General features: G+C 31.4%; 1 protein-coding gene across 1 annotated transcript in view; it reads right to left on the bottom strand.

Annotated features, from left to right (window-relative positions):
* Positions 1 to 747: 747 nt before the first annotated feature.
* Positions 748 to 22,558, bottom strand: part of LOC146998809 (RNA-binding protein 41-like) — a 40,119-nt gene continuing 18,308 nt past the window's right edge. The window contains exons 3-7 of the mRNA XM_085811681.1: positions 21,931 to 22,120; positions 16,089 to 16,598; positions 12,867 to 13,014; positions 5,766 to 5,887; positions 748 to 1,839 (exon numbers count right to left, since the gene is read on the bottom strand). Coding sequence (XP_085667807.1) covers positions 5,787 to 5,887; positions 12,867 to 13,014; positions 16,089 to 16,598; positions 21,931 to 22,120 — 949 coding nt within the window. The 3' untranslated portion in view covers positions 748 to 1,839; positions 5,766 to 5,786. The remainder of the gene's footprint in view (positions 1,840 to 5,765; positions 5,888 to 12,866; positions 13,015 to 16,088; positions 16,599 to 21,930; positions 22,121 to 22,558) is intronic.

Genomic DNA, 22,558 nt, shown 5'->3' with positions numbered 1-22,558 from the left:
GTGAACCGACATTTATCCGTCCAACGCAAAATGCCAAAACGAAAGTAATAGTCCTTCGGGACTCAAGTCCCTTTGGACTAAAAAAAAAAATTATGACATGTTAACATTAATTGAATCTAGAAAAACATGACAAATTCTAAGAATTACTCTTGAACTGGGAAGTACTGATCAAAAAACCTACCAGCAGTTTTATGAAACTGCAAGTGCAATTGAAGACATGCTGATGAACAATATGAAACAAAGTGAGATAAAAAAGTTGTTTGCAAGAGATGAAATTTCTTCAGAAATATATTTATAATAATATGCAAAACAAAATTAAGAAATGAATTTAAAAATTTTGTAACTAATTTAATTTTAGCAATAAATTTTAATTATTATTTTAGGATTAATTACTCAATTAGTTGCTAGCTATTATTTTACTCGAAAAGTTTCAATCTTATATCATGATTTGCAATATACATATCACATTTTAGTCAGTCGCTTAATAAAATTAAATATGCGTGGAACGAAAGTGATTTTAATAAGCAACGGGTACAATGTTTTCTGTCTGAAATCTAAAGGTTTGCATATGCAACCAATTTCTGTTAGAGTCACTTTGTAGTTCAAATGTACTGATGACTAAATATTAAATATTCAGACTGAAATGTATTTTAAATAGTTCTAATATGTTGAATTAATCATTAAATAGCTTATTTTAACTTAACAAACTGCAAAAACTCTTTAAGCAGAACAAAACTTAAGAATAAATAATGGCAACCTATTCTCTTTCTTTTATTAATTTTTTCTTTTATACATACAGGAAAAATATATAAATTTGTTTGCAAATATTTATAAAACTCTAGATTTCTTGTTAAAACAGCTCAAGCCATTTCGATTTTGCAGTTGGTAACTTCAGGAAAAAACTGCTAGAAACTATTTTTTTTTTTAAATCACACATTGTATATGCTCATCTGTCAGTCTAATTATACTTTTTTTAGACTTATAAATTAATTACCTGTGTTTGCAGATTTTCTGGGATGTTACATTCATTTTTAATGGCAATGAAAATGTAAAATAGGATTCATAATTGTTAATATCAAACTTTTTCAAATTCTTTCTATAAAATTAATGTCACAATAATGTTAATTAATTTACAGGTAACGTATACACAGGCCACATAAAATTTCCTCTGGGAAATGCATGTGGCTCATGGACTGCCAGTTTCTAAGCATAGTTTTAGCACATTGTACATGGTGAAGTATCAATTCATATAGCTATCTCTCATGTTCTTCTTAATGCAGCTACTGAGAAGGAATGAAGCACTAGATCTGAAGATATATATATTAAAATGCTAAAAATTGAGAGGACATAATATGACAGTAATAACAGAAGTGCCCAGACCTCAGTAACTCGATAAAAATCTCTCTGATTGATCTGCTTTGCTTCAGTATTTTTAATAAATGCAATATTTATCTGCATTTTTACATCAGATGGAATAAAACTTATATTATAAGATGAAATTTTATTAACAATTTTATCTTTTGAATAACATCCTTTTCCAAAGGCAATGAATGGAGAACCAACAGATATGAAATAGTCACTTACATTATGTCCCTGATATATGCTTTCTGTTAAATCACATACTATTTAATATAGAGAATTTTAAACATCACATATTCATGGGAAATCCTTTGTTCATCAATTTAGCTGTAAACAATGTGAACTGAAGCAAACTCATTAATTCCACAGCCATATTACAAAGACAAAATCAGCTTTGCCAACATTTGTTTTCTGGCTTATCTTCCCACTTGTAAACGGGATACAGATCTTTTCTTTAGATGGTAATGGACATCATATGATCTGTTAAAAAATAAACAAATAAATAAAAAGAGAGATTTATGAGTAACTGTTAAAGAGTCACGAATTTTTAATAAATAAAAACTATAATAAACTAAAATATAAGTTAATATAATAACATAAATAATTAAATATTAGTGAACTCTCTGTCAGACTAATCAGCTCCATTCACACATTAGTTTTAAAATCATAAGAGATCTAAGCTGAACTTCATTGCTAGGCAACTAGAGTTCTGCATCACAAAAACTGGTTGAAGGATTTTGCCTGAAAGTTTTTAACCTTTAACTTTTTAACTTTATGCCAACTTGGTGTAAAAACTAAACAATCACAGTGATGCAAACAATGGTTGATGGTATGGCTGAGTCAGCTACACATTTAAGGATGGGTGAGTTTTTTCTGGAGATCAGTTTTTTCAATAGCAATTATCACTTTGTAAGACGCTAATGCTTACAGGATTAAATTTAACATGCACAAGATTAACAATCCTCAAAAGCATCAATATTTATTTATAGAAAATACAGTGGCAGATTGTGGTGTCATTTTGATTTGCTGCCGCCACTGTCATCTGTCAGTAAAGTTGAGATGTATGGTGTTATAAATGCCTCAGTATACTTAAACATGGTAAAATGACAGAGGTCAAACTGATATCATCTGGGTAGAAATGTTACCAATGTAAGCACTTTTGCTTTGAGTGATGTCATTAGCAGGGGAACTGATAGGCATAACAAACCTACCTCGTGGTACAGCATGCTTGTAGTTATAGTGTGATATTTTGTATAGTGCATGTTTATTTGCGAAGGACTGACAAGTATTTTATTTGCTGATTACTAATAATATACTAAAGAATGGTTTACACTTGTTGTGTACCTAACTGCATAGATAATTATTCAAATATTTAAAAAGGTGGACTTGTTTTTATCTCCGAAATCGAATTTTATGCACAAGAAATGGTCACATACCATTCACCTGCAGAATTTCAGTCCATGAAAACATTCAGAGGTATGTATGATCCTTTTAACAGAAATGTCAGTTTTTTATACTTAATAAATTTGTATTTGAAAAAGATACCATAATTGATACTCTAATTCTTGTATTTTAAAAATAATGTATCTCTTAATCATCCAAAAAGCAAGCCTTATTTCATATTTGATATTATTAAACTTTTATATTTTGAAATTAATAAAATGTGAAATTAATTATGTGCTAAAAATAACATTGCAGTTAATCAATGCAAAAGCATTTAATCAAATCTGTAATGAAATATGTTGACATTATTTTAGTTAATAATATATAAGAAGGAATTCCTAAAGTTTTTCCAAATATTCATAAGCCCTTTTCAGAATATCAAGATAATAGGTATATATCCTGAAATACACCCACATAATATTTTTCAGTTTCGTAAATTTATTCCTGAACGGAAATCTAAGGCCTTACATGAAAACTGAATTTTCCTTTTATACAATCCATTTGTAATATTTCCTTGCAAATCTATCATAATAGTCAATATTAAATTTGTTTTCTTTCTTAATTTGGGAAACATATTTTCTTGAACCAGACTTTCAGAGAGTAATTAAGCATTCTGATGGAAAAAAAAAAAAAAAAAAAAAAATAAATAATAAAATTAATTTGGTGTCTCCAAGGCTGTGAAAGGATGCCTGACCTTCACAAGTGCCCAACTATACAAAATATTTATCAAGTTAATCTTCAGCTTCTACAGAAGGAGCTGATGACAACACAGACAGAAATGATAGAAACAATTTATAGTCTGCATTTGCAGCAAGTCTTACCAGTAAAACAAGTTATGATTAAAAACATATATATATATATATATAAATCTGAAAGCTTTCAGATTTTATATTACAACTAAAGGGATTTTTTTAAAATGTTTTTTAAGTATTACCTTTATTTATTAAATATCATGTTCTTTTCATTTAAACCACATAAAATTAAATTCAACAGCAATATCACAAAATATTTAAAAACAGCATATCCTTAGAATTTCTGATAGACAGTCTCACATGCTGGAGATTAAAAAAAAAATTTGGGGGGGGGGTTCCTGTACAGTGCTGCCATTGCTCACTTTGAAATCATTCAGTTTGTGAATCAAAAATTCGTTAAAGTTTTACAAAATAAGAAATAGATTATAAAATTCAAAATTCAGGCTTCTAGGTGCCCATGTTCTGGTGGAAGATTACGTTATTCAAAATCTGATGGTTCTACGTACCATCATTTTTTCACAATGCGAGAAACATACATACATTCATGCAGATTCTTCATTATTTAATTTCTTTAATGTTTTTACATATTTTCAGTTTTTACTGTGCATAAACCCTGACAAAGTTCTTAACATCTGGGCAATTATTTTAAAAGAAGATTAAGTTCTTTATTATTATTATTGTTGATACTCACCCTTTACTAATTATCGAAGCTTCTGTAGTGTTTTAACATAAAATCTATAGTGTAGTGTTCTTATTGCAACTCAGAATTAAAAATCATATATAAGCAATTGTCTTATGATGAAAAATGTTTTTTATGAAGATTTAGATCCTTTGTTAAATATTTCAAAGCCCCCAAAGAAAAATTTGTTTTTCAATGTTATAAAATCAGTTATTTCTGTATTCAAAACTGTTAATAATGATGACAGTGATAAGGAGAAAATTAAGCATTCATTACAGAAGGACTTTCAAATAATACTTGCAAAAAAGAAGGTACTCGTTGTTCATCACCTATATTTTCTTCGCTATTTTAAATTGTTTGTCTCTATGCATATAAGTGTTTTAGAAGAGTAAGCAATACAGACTGTGGACAGTTCTGAAACACCTGAAAATTTTAAAGGTAATTCTTCAGTATTCTTCTTAGTGTATGACTCGGTATTATTCTAGATTGCCCTAATTATATGATGATGTTCATAACTGCATAAATTAAGTCTAGTAACTATTTATTATGCTGAAAAACTGAAATGTTTTGAACAAATAATATTTGAATGGAAACAAATGTTTAAGTATGAAGTTTTTCAATAAACTTTTTTATGAATCATGTAATATTTGCTATGCTTTAGGTTTGTTTATCAAGTACATGTATTGCAACAAAATGTGAATTATTTAAAAGTGAATTTATAGTAATTCATCAGAAAAACTTCAGTACATGTCTTAAATTTGATAATATTATAAGGAATGCACTCAATTAAGATGACTATTTGTATCAATATTAGGAGGAAGAGGATCTTTAATAAGCAAAACAATCTCATTTCTAACTTATACTGCATTAACTAGATGTGAGCATGGTATTTTCTTTACCTGTTACTTGTCATGCCAAGGTTCAGGTGGTGACAGTAGAAACCACACATCATATCACGAAGGTAAAGCAATGCTTGCGCACTTGCTGCCAATATTTGGATATGTTTTCTGGTATGAATACTAACTGGTCACAAGACCACCACTTAGCAGTTATCTTCTCTCACAGTTTCTTGGTCATAACTTTATGGCTACTAAAAGATCACCAATCATATTTCTTTTGCTTTTAAAATGGCATTTTGGTTTACCTTTGTCAGTATACTTCTAGCTACAGCTTTTGGCTTTTTGAGTGGCAAGTTTTGCAAGTGGTGCCACCAGTGATATTCTGGTTAACTCTTGTCTGTTTATCTCTAGCTAGTTTCTGGCTTTATCAGCAGCGAGTTCTGCATGATATATTTTTCTATAATTATTCATTTAGTGCTTAGCTGCTAAGTGAAAAAAGAGTAACAAATGTATCAAGACATATGAAGAAAAAATGCAAGAGAGACAAAGACCCTGGAGATGAGGAACCGACAAGGGTCAGCAAAATGTCACCAGACATGTTTTGTTGGGAAAAACATTTACACCAGAATAATCCCCAAGAACTCAGAAAAATTTTTTTAAATTATTTTTCAATTTAAGAAGCAGAAAACTTACCATTGTCATGACTGAGACAGCTTATCCCTTTTCCTTTTGCTTTCCAAATTCAATAATAATAGGATTTCCTCTCAATAAATATCCATTGGCATAATGCAAAGCCTTTGAAGCAATTTTTGAATCTGACAGAGAGAAAAGTGAACTTAGATAACTGCAATTTTAAAAACTAAAGCATGAAAATTGGTATATGCATAAAAATTACCACAAAAATCACAGAAATTACAAATGAAATTGAATTGAAATTTTAATTTCAAAACAAAATTAGTTATTTAAATTTAGTTACATTAGTTATTTAAATCTGAAATTAAAATTTCTTCTGAAATAGCAATTTGTTTAAAAAGTACATACGATGATAGAATTTGCCTTTAATGAGCAGCTAACATAGTTCATAGCAGCTAACCTTGGATATCTTAAAAACCAGATTTTTGCAAGAAAAACAGGAGAAACCGTGATGTTTTCTGGCTGCATGACGACACCATTTTCAAAGGAACTCCAAACTGACTTTAATTCACTTTATAATGTCTAATTCAAGTTATTTAATTATTTGTGATTCAATCAAATGCATTTGCATTTAATTGGAGATTTTAAATTTTATGTTTTTTGGCTAATTTTATTTTGAAATTTTTTTATACTTTTATACCTATAAAACCCCAAGTAGTGGAGGAAAGCTTTTAATTGTTAAAGCACTTTTATATACATTGAAAATAACTTTAAATAATTAATGCACACAGCAACTGTGTGAATAAACTTAGTAATGTATGATACACTGAAGTAAATAAAATTAAATACAAATATTAACTGATTAAACATTGCCTGAATTTTCATATAAAAATGTGCAAATGACTACAGTAGATTAAGAAAACTCAGATTAAGTCAAATTTCATAAAAAAAAATTAGTAAGATTAATAAAATGGAATAAGAAAAATTATTCTGAAAATCACTAAAGGTAGAAGAATGGTATTTCCCTAATTTACATATCAATGATTCAATAAATTTCATTTATGGCTAAAAAATGCTTTTCTCAGTAAAGATAAAAAACTAAAAACCGGGAGATTCCGTGACCTAGCAGAAGACCAGAAGATGAAATAAAAAAACCAGGAGAGTAGGCATTCTCCTATCTGAATTAATTAAATGTTTTAGAAAAAGCTTTTCCTCCATATGTTATTGCTCCCATTAGTTGTATAGGATACCTAAACAATTTTTTTTGTTTGTGAAATAATTCTGAAATTCCAACAGTTTACTTTAAATCATTTTCATACATGAAATTGCATTTCACTGCACAACCCACTGTCCTCTATCACTTGGCTTAGAGTTGATGATAACTGCATGATCCTTCATGTGAATGGAATGTTATTTTTTACTTATTTTCATTTCTACTAAAACTAGGTGATAATAATAATCAGAAAAAATTTTAGAAATCAGAAAAAAAAAAAAAAAAAAGCACTTTGCTTTCTAACCAAAAAAAGAATGTACATTATATAAAAGTTTAAAACTTGTACTTTGTTGAAACATACTTTCAGACTACAGCAAAAGAGTAATAAGAATTATTTATTGATATTAACACTAAATAGCCGCATTAATTGAAAAATGAAATTTTACTGTTCAGTTACTTGAAACATTGCTCTTAAAATGGTATAAATATTTAGTTGCAGCTATAAATCCACTTTTGTTAATCACATCATAATTATAGCTGCAAACACACACTATACATGAAATACACATTTATAAGCATCTAAAATTATATTATCAAATTATATATTATTTATTCTTGCATACTTATATATTATTAAAATTACATAGGATAGATATTTGTAATATAATAGCCATAGAAAATTCATGACTGTCAGTTTGTAATTCTAAAAAATTGCATTGTTTAACAATGAATTTTTATTAATTGATAAAACCATTCAAAATTTAACAGGAATCATACAACTCAGTTATGCTAAAATATTTCTAACAGCTAGTATTCAGAAAATGCTTTTAAGATATAGTGAAACAAATCAAAGAACAAGTTAGACAAAAAATGGGATGGGCATTAAATTTATTTTTACTTAAATAATATTTGTTAAGAGGAAATAAAGGCAAAAATTAATGACATTTCTTTATTATGCAATAGTTGTAGCTATATTTTACACTTGCTGAAAAACATTGCTATTCATTGTATATTTTGATGACAACATACTATAATCTCTGATTAAATTTATTTTTCACCAACTAGGCACAAGTGAAAATCACTCTCATGCCCTTAAGTTTAAAATAATAGCTATTTGTTAACATGTCAAACTGATGACTATACAAACTGAAAGTTTAACAAAAACAAAACTCTGTTATTTGCGATAATTCAGAACATATGTGTTAATTCAAACTGCATGTTGAATACAAAATCAGCATGCTCTACTAAACCTGAGTTGGACCAAGCATGAAAATGAAAGCAATTTAATACTCATTTATTACCATTTTACTTTGGGTTCTAAATGCTACTCTGAGAAGTTAAAATCTCCATGTAGCTGGAAACAATCAGAAAACTCACAATGGCAGCAAGAGTAGCAGTGAGCCAAGTTGCCAAAAATTTTCCAGTATTCTCATTTTTTTTTTTTTTTTTTTTTTTTTTTTGCTATCGATAAAAAACAGGATTTTGATTTCTAGTAAGATAATGGAGTGGATGTTAGTTTAATTCCTCATAATTCAGATAAGAAAACCAACAACCATATTAAGTTGTATGCAGCTTATGGAACAGTATTTCAACACATGAAGTTAAAATTCTTGAACTTCACTCAGAATTCAGATGTGTACTTTAGTGGCCATTTTTTGTAGCAAAACTTTCTATAGGCATATTAGGTGCTGACTTTTCAGATCATTTTTAAACACTGAAGCATTAAAATATTGTTACGAATTTGGTATTTAAAAAGCTAATGTTAGTGAAACTTTAAAGAAATTCGTAGCGACGGCTGGGAGCAAGAGTGATGATTTTAAATTCTTACCGATGCCTGCTCGTCCATATCTGAAGCTATCCACATATGATGGGAAGACATCCTGGCTAGTGTATAAGACCCAGTTTTCTATCGTGGCGGATGCGAATGGATGGGATTCCCAAGCTAAGGCTTGTCATCTCGCCGCTTCTCTGAGAGCAGACGCAGCGGATATCCTGCAGACGCTTCCCGAAAATCAAAGGCTAGATTTCGAAGCTCTATCCAGCGCTTTGGAGCTGCGCTTTGGCGAGAAATGTTTAAAAGTCTACAGCAGGCTCCAATTAAAATCCCATCAACAGAAGCTCACCGAAACACTTCAGGAGCTCGCCACGGATGTTGAAAGGCTGTCACATCACGCCTTTTCAGAGTGCCCGACAGAAACAAGGGAAATCCTGTCCCTGCAATATTTCGTCGATGGCATCCAGGACCCTGAAATACAGAAGGCTCTACTTGATTGCTACCCAGTCAGAGCTGTGCGAGTCCACGAGCCAGGGGATCAACTGATGGCTCGTTTAGATGAATTAGATAGACAAGTCGATGATTTGATACGGAGTAGGAGCGAGAACAAAGTGGCTCTAAGGTGTTGGAAATGTGGTAGTGAAGGTCACATATGACGGAATTGTAGAACACCCCGAGGTACGGAAAATAAAACAGATGATTTTACCAGACAAGTCAGTGGCTTGAGATGGAACAGAAGTGAAAAGAAACCAGTTCTAAAGTGCTGGAACTGCGGTGTTGGAGGCCACGTGCGAAGGAACTGCAGAACTCCCCAGAGCACAGAAAATAAGACAGACGAGTTGAACAGACAATTAAATGCTCTCGGACGAAAAAGGAGTGACAAGAAACCAAAATGCTGGAACTGTGGAACTGAAGCCCACGTACAAAGGAATTGCAGAACACCCCAGGGGACGAAAATTGAGACCATTTCTCAACAACGATGCAGGAAACAAATGAATGACCATATCGAGGAACAGAGGGTACCAGAGAATGAGAAACCTTGTTTTAAAGCGCTTAAAATTTATACAGTGAGTGGCAACAGTAACGGACTGTCCATTAATGGGAATATCGATAGAGTTCCTTGCAATATGATCATTGACACAGGAGCTAATGTTACCATCATTAGGAAAGATTTAGCTGAACAGTTTAAAGATAAACTTATTTGGACGCCATCCTGTGTTACCCTTCAGATTGCGTCTGGTGATAAGATCGACATAACTGGGAAGTTAAACGTAAGCATCACGTTTGGAAGTGCCGCCTACCATCACACGGCTTATGTGGCGGATATCACAGATCCATGCATACTCTGATTGGACTTTTTAAGGAAACACAATTTTTCCTTAGACTTGAAAAACAACAAACTGCTTCCAGCATCTGATGGCATGACTATCCATCTTCAAAAGGGATCCTCGCCTGGAAATGTCGACGCCTTGTCCGAAAGATCCAGCTCGGGAAGCTGACGAAATCATACCAGGGTCGAAAAGAAACGCAAGACTACCAGCTATTCTCCATCTCAGAAGCTCTTCGGTCGAGACCTTCGTCTGCCTTGTGACCGCCTGTTTAGTCGCCCTACGGATGTGCCTTCATCGCCTGAGGAACACTTCCAAGATGCCCAGGCCCAGTTTGAGGGGATGCATCGTTCTGCACGAAAGCGAGTCAACTTGGCGACGGAGAAAGTGAAGACCAGATACAACACGAGAGCTACTGGACATAGATCCAACAAAGGAGACAAGGTGAGGTTGTGGAACCCGATTCAACGAAAAGGACTCAGACCTAAACTACAGTCACCTTCGGATGATCCGTATACAGTGCTGAACAGACTGAATGACGTTATGGTTCGGATTCGTAAGTCTTCGAACTCTAAACGTAAAGTTGTTCATTACGACAGGTTAGCTCATTACTATGGCCATAGTACATAATGTAAATAATTGTAAATAGTATCAGACCATGGTCCTTTTTGTTTTTAAATGTGTATTTGATTTGATTTGTATTTAGTATTTGATTTGCATTTAGTGTTTGATTTGTATTTAGTATTTGTTTTGTATTTAGTATTTGATAGCATTTGATTTGTTTAAGTTAGTTATTGCATTTATTGTTCATGTTGTTTGATATTGTAATGTAATTTTTATGCCTCAGTTGCATTTATGCCACAGTTGTAAGTTTAGCTTCCTGTCCAGGGATTGTACTGCCCGCGACGTGCAGTCCTTGGGAAGGGGGCAGTGTTATGAATTTAGTATTTAAAAAGCTAATGTTAGTTTAATTATAAATTAAATGGTTTTATTTCTCGCGCAGTGCAGCGCATGACGAATATTAAAAGAAAGCTCAGCCGGAAAATTGAAAATACAAGAGCGCGTGCATTAAATAAATAAATATCTCTTTTTGATTTCGAGAAAGTACTGGAAAATTCTAGCGCGTGATTTTAAAATCTTATAAAAGGAGGAAAACTCCTCAGTTTGTAGGAGTTGCTTAGTTTGTTGTTGTTTAGAAAACTGCTCTTGTTGATTGTAGCGAATTTGCGGATTAGCGTTCTTTAGCTGTTTTGAATTACGTTCTATTGTACATTTGAGTAGTTAAAAGATAACTACTGTGAGCTATTGTAATACTGCATGATAATTTGAGAAAATTTAAGCATTTTTGTTGTGATAATAATAAATTGTTGTTCATTTTTCATCAGACTTGTGCATTCATTTCATAACGAACCCGTACGCACGCAACAATATGAAAACTGATTGACAGAAACTAAAATGTTACAAAAGAAATGTTATAGGTGAATTATAACAATATGCAATGAAAATAATATCATTACAGTAAACTCTGGCAAGTAAAGATTTGCAGAATGTGATTTCACTTATACATGGTATCTTAATTGTTTCCACTTGATTTGTCCAATGCTAGAATTTTATTCATATGTGGTTCATTCATTTAACAAGACTGAATGCTTGCTGGCATCAGTTCTGGCCAAAAGTTATCAACAATTTTAAAGGATTTCCACCAAATGAAAATTTAGTCAAAAAAGTCATACAAATCCCCATAAGCAACTGGCAGCAAAGGATTTTCAGATATGGAAAAAGAGAAGTCAAATTAATCAAGAAATGATGAATGAAGAACTGAATGATCTTATCACGCTAGCCAATAGTGAAAGCAGTGATAATGAAAAAGAAGTTAAAAATTGTTAAAAAAAAGTACAAAGACTGCTTGATTTTTGGATAGAGATTGAACCAAATGAAGAAAGAAGTAGGCATTTTATGAGAGATACTGTTTGTTCCTCCTTACTGTGAAACATTTAAAGAATTGTGTTAATTATTGTTCCAAGCAAAAATCAAATTAATTGATGCACTTATTAAGCAGTAATAAAAATTATTTAAATTAACATTTATTTTGTTTTTTCCCTTTTAATTACAACAACATTTAGGTTTATTTAAATTATCCATACAAGGTATGACAGGGGGGAAAAAAAAAACACCAGTCTCTATAATGCCACATTATTATTTCAGGTATAAAGTCAAGAATATACTCCGAAGATGTGGCACTTTATGAGAGATACTGTTCGTTCCTCCTTACTGTGAAACATTTAAAGAATTGTGTTAATTATTGTTCCAAGCAAAAATCAAATTAATTGATGCACTTATTAAGCAGTAATAAAAATTATTTAAATTAACATTTATTTTGTTTTTTCCCTTTTAAGTACAACAACATTTAGGTTTATTTAAATTATCCATACAAGGTATGACAGGGGGGGAAAAAACACCAGTCTCTACAGTGCCACATTATTATTTCAGGTATAAAGTCAAGAATATATTCCGAAGATGTGGCACTTTATGAGAGATACTGTTTGTTCCTCCTTACTGTGAAACATTTAAAGAATTGTGTTAATTATTGTTCCAAGCAAAAATCAAATTAATTGATGCACTTATTAAGCAGTAATAAAAATTATTTAAATTAACATTTATTTTGTTTTTTCCCTTTTAATTACAACAACATTTAGGTTTATTTAAATTATCCATACAAAGTATGACAGAAAAAAAAAAAAAAAAAAAAACCCGGTCTCTACAATGCCACATTATTGTTTCAGATATAAAGTCAAGAATATATTCCGAAGATGTTTAGAGGTATTACAAATTCTCCAAATGCTCACCAGTAAATGTTACAAAAGCTTGACCTTTCATCTTTCCAGTACAAATTTTATAATCCACTGGGTCTTTATTTTCTTCCTCAAAACGACCAAATATAGACCGCAGTTCATTAGCTGTGATTTTCCGATGCAAATTCTTCAGATACAGCGTCTAAAAGAAAACAAATATAATAAATGCAAGTTAGTTTTTAAAAAAAACTTTCATAAATAAATATCGTTTGAAAATAATAAATAAATGTTTCATAAATAAATAAATTTTCAGAAATAAATGTTTTATGTCATTTGAAAATAAATTTAGAACAAGACTGTCATAAACAGCTATCTTATACATATAAATAAATAAATAATTTATATTTTTGTGGCCGTAATCATCAAATCATTATTAACAATCATTAAACTGGATCTGGGTGAGAGAAGATCATATTATTAAATATTTTCTTTCAATATAAATAAGCATAAATAACTCTTTATCCCTCCTTACTGTAAAACCTGCCTTTTTGTATCTGCTTAAAAAAAACTATTTAAACAGCATTTATTATCTAAATTTGTATAATTCATTGCTTTAGTCTAAAATGTCATTATTAAGATAATATTTAGATCATTAAAATAGATACAAAAACAAAATATTTTAATAATGAGGTAATACAAATCAAATGACAAAGAAATCTCATGACTGGGAAAAGGCGGTCATGACATTTGAAGTTGGCAAGTTTCTTCCGCAGTATGAAAAGAAAGAAAAAAAAAAAAAAAAAGTTGGAAGAAATGGATCATTTACTTAATTCATCTCCACCACTTACAAAACTCAGATTAGCAAAAGACTGATTCTCCATCTCTCGAATATCCTATTCATACCTATCAGAGTTGTTCATCCATTTAACTTATTGTGGACCATGCCTTATTTATCATTCCGATATGTAGTAAATAAAATGGGTTTAAACAATTTTTTTTTATATGAACCCTCGCACTGTCGCCATGGAAGGCTGCATTTGTTGAACCGTGATGGTTGTCAATTTCTGGTAGTCAGGTAAATTCTTCCCTTGATGATTTCTCTGTTTCTTTGGTTGGGGGCTGACGGGCTCGGCATTTTTTTACTCTCGTTACTTCACCAATTATTCAAGATCTTGCCAATGAACAAAAAGAGTGTTGCGTAGTTGGGACAGAGATGGAGAGCAACAAAAAAGAAGCTTTGCAGCGTGATCGCGACAGAACCTACACAGAAGTGGAGGGAATTCCTTCCTGAAATGAGAAAATGCCATGGCTGCTCAGTGAGAGAAGAGGGGTGAACCTTGGAGGTTAAAACACAATATACAATGTTGAAAACCCCTGCTAAGCTGAAAGTTTTTTTTCACCGAAATAAGAATGACTTGTTGGAACCAGCAGGCCCGGGAGTCCGCCAGAAGGTAACGGCAGAACGGTGGAGTTCCAGGCCACCGCCCCAGTGGCTAACGTTTAAATAATTTTAACTTACTTTTCTTTTGTCTTTACAGATATCTCCGATATCTCCCCCAGCTATCTCCCCATGATAATACAGCAACCTGCACTATGCAGAGTATGATTGTAAAGAACTCCAGTATGCTAAATTTTTTAGCAGAGGGGCAATACCACTATGTTTAGAATGTTAATTAATTATAAAAGCATGTGCCTGTTTATATTGTTGTGTCAGCTAACCATGTTAAATTTGATGACCCACCACCACCAAATTTAAAATTTAACCGTAAACCATTCATGTCACTAAATAAACAGATTGATTTTTCTTACTTATTTGTATTGTTTTTAATTTTAATTAATTTTTGACACTGGACCATATACTCTAATTTACTGGGTTTAGTTTCGCGCTTATGCAAAGCAAATAGTTATTTGAAATTACTGAATTGTTTTATTATTTATATTAACTCTGATAAATACACGAATTGTTCTTGAATGTGATTTACACAGTATAGATGTTGTATTGCACTATCTTGAAATACTCTGAGAAATGTTACTGATGCTGAGCATATTTACACATTTACCAAATACAATATTGGCATAAATACTCTCAATGTTATAAATTTTAATTACTCAGTGATGTTGACTAGTTGCACAAATTGTTAAATGACTTATGGTCTATCCTTAATATAGAACAGAAAAAAAGAGGCAGATCATTTTCTAGATGAAAAATGTATAAAAGACTTTTTACCTAGGCTGAACTGAAAAATGAAAAAAATAGGTTTACTAATTAGACAAATGTGCAACACACACACCTCTGATCTTGCCTTTAAAGCAGGCTATTATAAAAGCTTTCAAATGTTACAAAAATTTGTTCAGAAAGTGATAAACAGAATTGAATCTTGTACAAGTGCAAGCCCTTCGAAGGAGATAACAAAGTCGATATATCAGCTAGAGGACAAGCACATCACAGTAAAAGCAGGAAGTTAAAAAACAGAGTTAAAAACTGTCTCCAAAAAAGTGACTTAACCCAGAGGAACTGCATGATATAGCTAATGTGTGACATCAGCGATCAGAGTTGTGCAGATTCAGTTTTGGAATTAGGGTTAATTGACAACAATCCAACCTGAGTAAAAACAGATTATAATATTTTATAAAGTTTCATAGCTCTCAAATTAAAAGAACTGCAGAAACTGACACTGAAAATGATAACACGTCAATGTTGATCGAGTCTAGAAATGCATTATACATTTCAAGAAAATCTCCAACTGAAAAGTGCTTATTAAAAAAGCTACTGGCAGTTTTAAAAATTGAGTACCCAACTGAAAAACTGCTGATGAAAAATAAATAATAATAATAATAAAAAAACACAGATGGACCAGTTGTTTGTAAAACTTAAAAAATTTCAACAGATATATGTTTATAAAAATATTTTCATATAAAAAAATTTATTACAAAATTGCATAAATAGTTTAATTTTAGTAGTTGTTTTTATTTTTTTAGCAATCGTTTTTATTTACATCTTTAAGTATTAGTTATTCGATTAATTGTTAGATATTATCTTGTTTAAAAGGTTTAAAACTGATATCAAGATTTGCAATTCATAAATCAATGTCTAGTAAACTCAACCGCTTAATAAATTCAAATATGTTTGGAATGGAAGCAATTTTAATAAGCAGCAAGTATTGTATGTACCCACTACTCATATGGTGTAAATAATATTCAGTGGTGTAAAGTAAAATGGTAAATCATTAATCAAAAATGCTCAACCAAAATTGAGAATAAGAAAGCAAATCTTACCTTACTTAAATCTCCTGCTTCATAATTTTGAAATCTAGGTATGTTCTTGATTTCATCAATATTCAAACGATTTTCAACAACTTCATTTTCTTCAAGAGGAACAACAACATGATGAATATTGCAATCATAGTGAAAATTGCAATCTGGTGTTGTGCTAGAATTTTCAGGGCCCATAAATTTCAATTCATTTTTTGAGTCTTTAAGTTTTTTTCTTTTCTTATTCTTACATTTTTCAATAAGTTTTTCTGATAAGCTTTTTACATAACTGAACACATCATCATTTTCGGCAGCACAATTCTCTTCAAGAGATACCAAGTATGACAACTTACTTTTTTCGGCACAGCCGGCATACAATGTTTTCTCAATTTCCATTTCATGCCTGGTTAGTTTTTTAATATTGTTCAAAGCTTGTGGTCTTAGAAGCTCTTTATTATGAGCCTCAATTTTTTCTTCTATTCTTTTCATATTCTCTTGCCATATTACTGGATCAACAAGGTGCTTAGCTTTTCCCTAAAATAAAAAAAAAAAAAAAAAAAAAAAAAAATAAAGTAAACTAAATTAAGTACCAACATTACATTGCAAAATTATAAAAACTGAAACAAGGAAGATTTTCATTGTAACCAATATTCAATTTTGCAAGTAAAGAAACAAAATTCTCATGTTTAGAAAATCAGCATCTCAAATGTAATTAGAATTTTTTCTCGAGTGAATATGGAAATAAATTTACAAAAATTATATTTATTAATTTGGACAGAAGAAGTATATTTTAATTCCCTTTTTGTTTGAGTCTTAGAAAACACAAATGATACAGGCAATTATACAATGCTTCAACTAGTAATAATTTAAAATTTTGAAAATTAGAACTCAAACTACCAATCAAAATATAGCAAAACTTTAATTGAATCTTAACTAATTTTTATGTTGAAAAGCTTGCATTCCTTCTCTCTGTCTTCCCAGCTAGCTGCCACTGCTTATCTTGCCACCATTAAAATTAATTACAAAAGGGTAAAAAGTGTCAACACAACTACTTAAGATGAAGTTTTTGTGCCAAGTTAGCAAGGTGCATCAAAAATGTGATGTCAACAATATAAAATATTCAAGACACCATGACTGCATCTGTTTCTTCATGAATCAGCAGTCACTGTTCATCATCACATCAATACATATTGTTGCATGTGTACGGTTTGCAATAGATTGAATGCACACAGTATGTATCACACCACTTTTGCATGTCAACCCTTGCTTAGCTGCAGTAGAATAGCTCTCTATGCAAAATCTTCATTATTCTAAAGTAGCCTCCTGTCAGACTGTTGTGTAGTTTTTTATCAGCTGCCATCGGAATGCCTTTCCATCATACGATTCAAATAAAAGACTTTGTTTCAAATATGAAATGCCAGACAGCCCAAAATTGGTTCATCATAGGACAAAATTGCTTCATCATCAAAATGCCCCGCCAGGTAGCTTTTTATTTGAAGACTCCATTCAGTCAACTATGGGTTTAATGTCCCCATCTTCTAACTGGTCTTTTCTGACTTCTTTATCACACCATGGATCTATGCCAGACGATGTTGACTTTATAATTTGACGTAGGACCGGATCAAACAACTCTTGTTTCCCGTTGACTCTGGAACAATATCAACAACTATCTGAGCATGGTCTTCTAGACAGGTCATTGGCATTTCCATGTAACAATAAATTCCAATAACAGATAGTGAAGTCATATTCCTACTGTTTCTGTATCCATTTGCCTATCTGGCCTTTAGGATTCTTGAAATTTAAGAGGCAGATCAATGGACCATGATCTGTGCAGAGCAGGATTTTTTTTTGCTATAATGGCAGAAATATTCTATGGCTTTAACTAAGGTGAATATTTTCTGGTGACAGAGTATTTCTCTTGGCTTTAGATAGACACTTGTTTCAGTATGCTATGACACGTTATTGTAGCCTTATTTCTTGGGACAAAGCAGCACCGACACTCACATTACTCACATCCATGCCCAGAGGCTTTGTCGGACTGAGAATACATTAGGACTGGCACATACGTTATGGATGCTCGCTATGGTCTTATAAAGTCCCCCCAGGCCTTCCATTCTCAAAATGACTGGATGGCGCATACAGTTAACATATAAGGGCTGGATATACATAGTTACACAGAAGGATCAATTACAGTTATTCTATTACTGTACCAATTACTGTTATACAGGTACCAAACCCATGCCAAATGATCCACAATTTTGGTGAGCTTTGCCAAATTTGGTCACAAATATTAGTCTCTAAAACTATCTTGAGCTTGGTGCCCTTTACCTCAATGTTTAATGAACTTGACCCTGTAACCTTATTTTCCGGGCGAAACTTCATTTATGAGGCCTTTATGTTATATTATACAAGAGACACTATAATTTTAAACATAATTTCACTAAATTTATTTACATATATACAAAATTTGTAATAATAAATGCAATATGCCACATCCTTCTTCTAAATCCTCTAATTATATAAATAAAGAAGAGTATGTGTTTCTAATTCATACAAATCTATATATATATTTTGCTCTTGATGAAATTTTGTAGACTTACTTTTTAAAACAAAAGAAAAATCACTAGCTACATAAGACTTCAAAACGCCTCATGGTGTCAACTCTCAGGATGTTTATATTAGAACGTTTCACTCACATTATCCAGCTTAGGTTCATGTCATTGTTGTTGCCTTCTTGCTATCAGTGGAAGAAGTAAACAAGGTATTTACATCAATGAACTTATGCACCTACTGTGCATTCTCACTATCAGTTCTTGCTAAGGCCATTAATTTGGCACATTTTCATTTACTCTTTAGAACAGTACACATTTTTTCAGAACAGTGTAGAACCTTTAAAGCAGAATTTAACTGCCCTCTTATAAGTAACCTACACATTCGAACACCCACCAATCTAGATCTCTTACCTTTAAAAGACTGATGATATCTCAATGCCACCTATATCCAAAAATCATGAAAGTACACCAAAAGCTCAGAGCTCTAGGACTGGACCTATGCCATGTCACACCTTAAGATCAAAAATAAAAAAGCGTAAACAGCAATGTCTAGGTTACACCCCAATAAGTAACTCTGTACAATATTAATAATTTTCATAATGCTCCAATACACTGAACCTACAGAGCTGAGACCATGGAATTTATTTATGAACTTTGGACTGAAAGATCTGAGCTCAGTACAATCTTACCTGTAACAAATATCCTCACATAACAAGAACCAGACTCCTCTATGTATTAGCAAAATCAAATCCAATATATTTATCCATTTACATAAAAATGCAAAATTTCCAGTGCAACAATTTCCAAAATATGAATTTCACTATATTTACGTAATCCAATATTTTAATGAGTATACTAAACAGTTTTTTTTATTATGTAACTTTGTATGTAATTCTATGTTATTATCCTCTTATGTTTAAATGTAACAACTTTGATGTATAACTCCAGTATTACTTAGAAATAGCATATAATCAGTTCAAGTTTCAATATTCTAGGTGTTTAGTGTATTGGGGCAATACCTGTTCAATTCTGTGGTGAAGTTTCTGGTGCCCTATGCACTTTTACCTGCTTACCTGCTCTCTCCACCAGTTTTCCATCAAAATTATTGATGAAATTGGCAGAAGTGGATGGCAATTTTCCAAAAGTTCTTTTCCAATAATAATAATAATAATAATAAAGATGAGATAAAAAAGCAGGTACTAGTGCTTCTTAAAAAATTGCTTCTTTCTCTTGTTTCATGGTACCGTGTTAGTTCTACACCGTTATACAGTGTTATTCCAGCTTGGAAAAATTTTGCACAATACACCTTGAACCAAAATAAGTTAAAAAATTACTGTCTACTTGAGACTTCGAAAAAATTACTTTCATCCTCATAAATGAACGGCACAAAAAGCTCAGGCAATGCCAGGTATTTCAGCTAGTACAAGGTGAATACCATTCAACTCTGAATAACTAGTTCCATTCAACTGTCATCAATTCCATTCAACTCTGAATAACTAGTTCAAAGTATGAATACTTCAGATTAGTTATTTAGAGAAATAACGCAAAAGGATTATTCCTTACAAAATGATACAAGACCCACTCACAAAATTCAGAACTAATCTAAAAATCTATGAAAGATAGCAAAAAAAATCAGTTATACAGCATTACTGAATTAGTAAAGAAAAGACATACTGTGCATGTGAATGCAACTATTAATTGCCTGAACAGCATTTTGTTTAAAAAAAAAAAAAAAAAAAAAAAAGGACAAAGGATCTCATCAACACTTAGAGTTACAGGGCTGTTGAGAGGGAACAATCGAACCTTTGATGCAAATAAATCCATAGAGAGATCAATTAAATAAAACCATCTGTAAAAAATCTGATGTGGACATGACTTCCTTGTACACCTATTAAATTACAGACATTTTTTGCAGCACTTCATTTAAACTTATTTTATTTGAAAGTGAGAAATGATCCTCTAGTTCTTTAATAAAATAGATAGTTACACAATTGCTTTATTAACATCAAATTATTAATTCAACAATTTTACCTGAAATATTAAGATAGAGTAAAAGTCCCTCTATTACTCTTTAAATAAATTAAATCTTTTATCTAACAAATACTATGTTTTTAAAATTATTATGATGTAATCATCAGCAAAATGAAAACAAAAACAAAATATTAGAAAACTACTAAATTTTCAAATTACACTTCTAACACATTTTTCCTGGATTTAAAATATGTTAAGATAATATGTTTGCCATATTCAGAGGAGGTTACTGGAAACTTTGAATTTCTGAAAGACAATCTGATTGGCACTGCGAGAAGTGGCCTTACGCCAGCTGTCCAAATGACACTCTTGCAAAACATAATTCATTAAGAAAGTGATCATTGCCAATGCTGGCACGAAAATTTACCTTTTTTGATTTCCTTGATTTTTCCCGGTTTTCCAGGTAGCATAGCAACCCTGGTTGTAGTTGTTACCTCACAGCAATTTTGGAGAGCTTCACTTTCTAGATGGGTTTTGCATTTTGTTGTGTTTAAGTTCCTAGTAATTTGAAGTATAATTACTGATTATGCTCTGTTATACTGCGAACAGCTGTACCAGTATTTTTGTGGAAAGTTCCAGAACTGAGAAGTGTTTCTTTGGATAAAAATAAATCTTATCAAGCTATCATCGGTTCTGTGCATATTTAACCTATTGCACACCTGTACACATGCAACATAATAAATTCTGTCTTAACTTCCACAATGAGTGGCAAAAGCAATACAAAAATTAATGGAACAATATGTCTTTAGTCACCAATCTCACACCACATTGCCAACAGTATATAGCGGGTGCTACTTAAGCATTACACTATGCTAAAATTAAACACTATTTCAAATCATTAGTATGGCTCTAAATGCAGAGAATATAGCTACTGATAGTGATGGAAGTGACAAGGAGGTTGCTGTGGAAGAAGAATCTTGATTGGCAATTTAGTGGGAATTTTCGGCTCAGCAATTACATAACCTGAAGAATGGAACTTTGTAACTGAACAAGAAATTATGAGAAGCAACTTAAACAACTTACACTGAAAGAAATATTTAATAAGGTAAACAAATAAACAATGAGCATTTTCAGGGGAATTTCAACTGTCTCAAGTTCATAAATATTTCATTGTTTCACAGACAACTATTTCACATTTTAATTTTGGAATTTCTACATGTCACCTTACTAGATTTAAATTGATGGTCTAAAATCTGAAAAATTCCAGGAACCGAAATCCTGAGAAGCTTGAATATCCGACTTTGCCCTGCAAAATAAAAAAGTAAGATTATCTTTTTTACTACCTTTCCAGATTTATACATAAGATAGTCAATAATTTCTTCCTCTGTAAGTCCACATCTTTGCAACTCTTGATGCATTTCTTCGTCTTTCTCAAGTTCTTGGAATTTTTCAAGAGTACAGGTACCTTTTATTAATTCAGTCAGAGAATTGTAGGTGCTTGGACTTGTAAATGTGCGATGTTCAGCCAACAGCCTAAGTAATACAAAATATTGCAAATGCAGCCACATCCATAAAAACAGAAGCCATCTAAAGATATTATACATATATACTTGTAGACACACACACACACACAAAAAAAAAAAAAAAAAAAAAAAAAAAAAAATTTTCCCCATAAATAAATTAAAATATGACTCAATAGATAAATAAAAATAGTAGGTTCATTATTTTTAGGATATATCATTTAAAAGAATAATAAATTCTTCCTTTTCATAAAGGAAGACATTACCATGTTGAATTTATTCGAAATAAAAAATACTATTTTTTAAAGTATCTTCTTAAAACCTTTCAATCATATAATCTTACACTTAAACTACAGGGGTGGGGAAAGTCTGCATTTAGAGAGAAAACTTAAATTTCTTTTTTATTTTGTCAGTCATTCCCATATTTAGTCATAAAGTTACAATGGGTATT

This window comes from Stegodyphus dumicola, chromosome 2, assembly GCF_044657685.1.
Source record: "Stegodyphus dumicola isolate Sdum_Otavi_A_Nest chromosome 2, ASM4465768v1".
Taxonomy (NCBI): domain Eukaryota; kingdom Metazoa; phylum Arthropoda; class Arachnida; order Araneae; family Eresidae; genus Stegodyphus; species Stegodyphus dumicola.
This window is presented reverse-complemented; position numbering and strand designations above follow the sequence as displayed.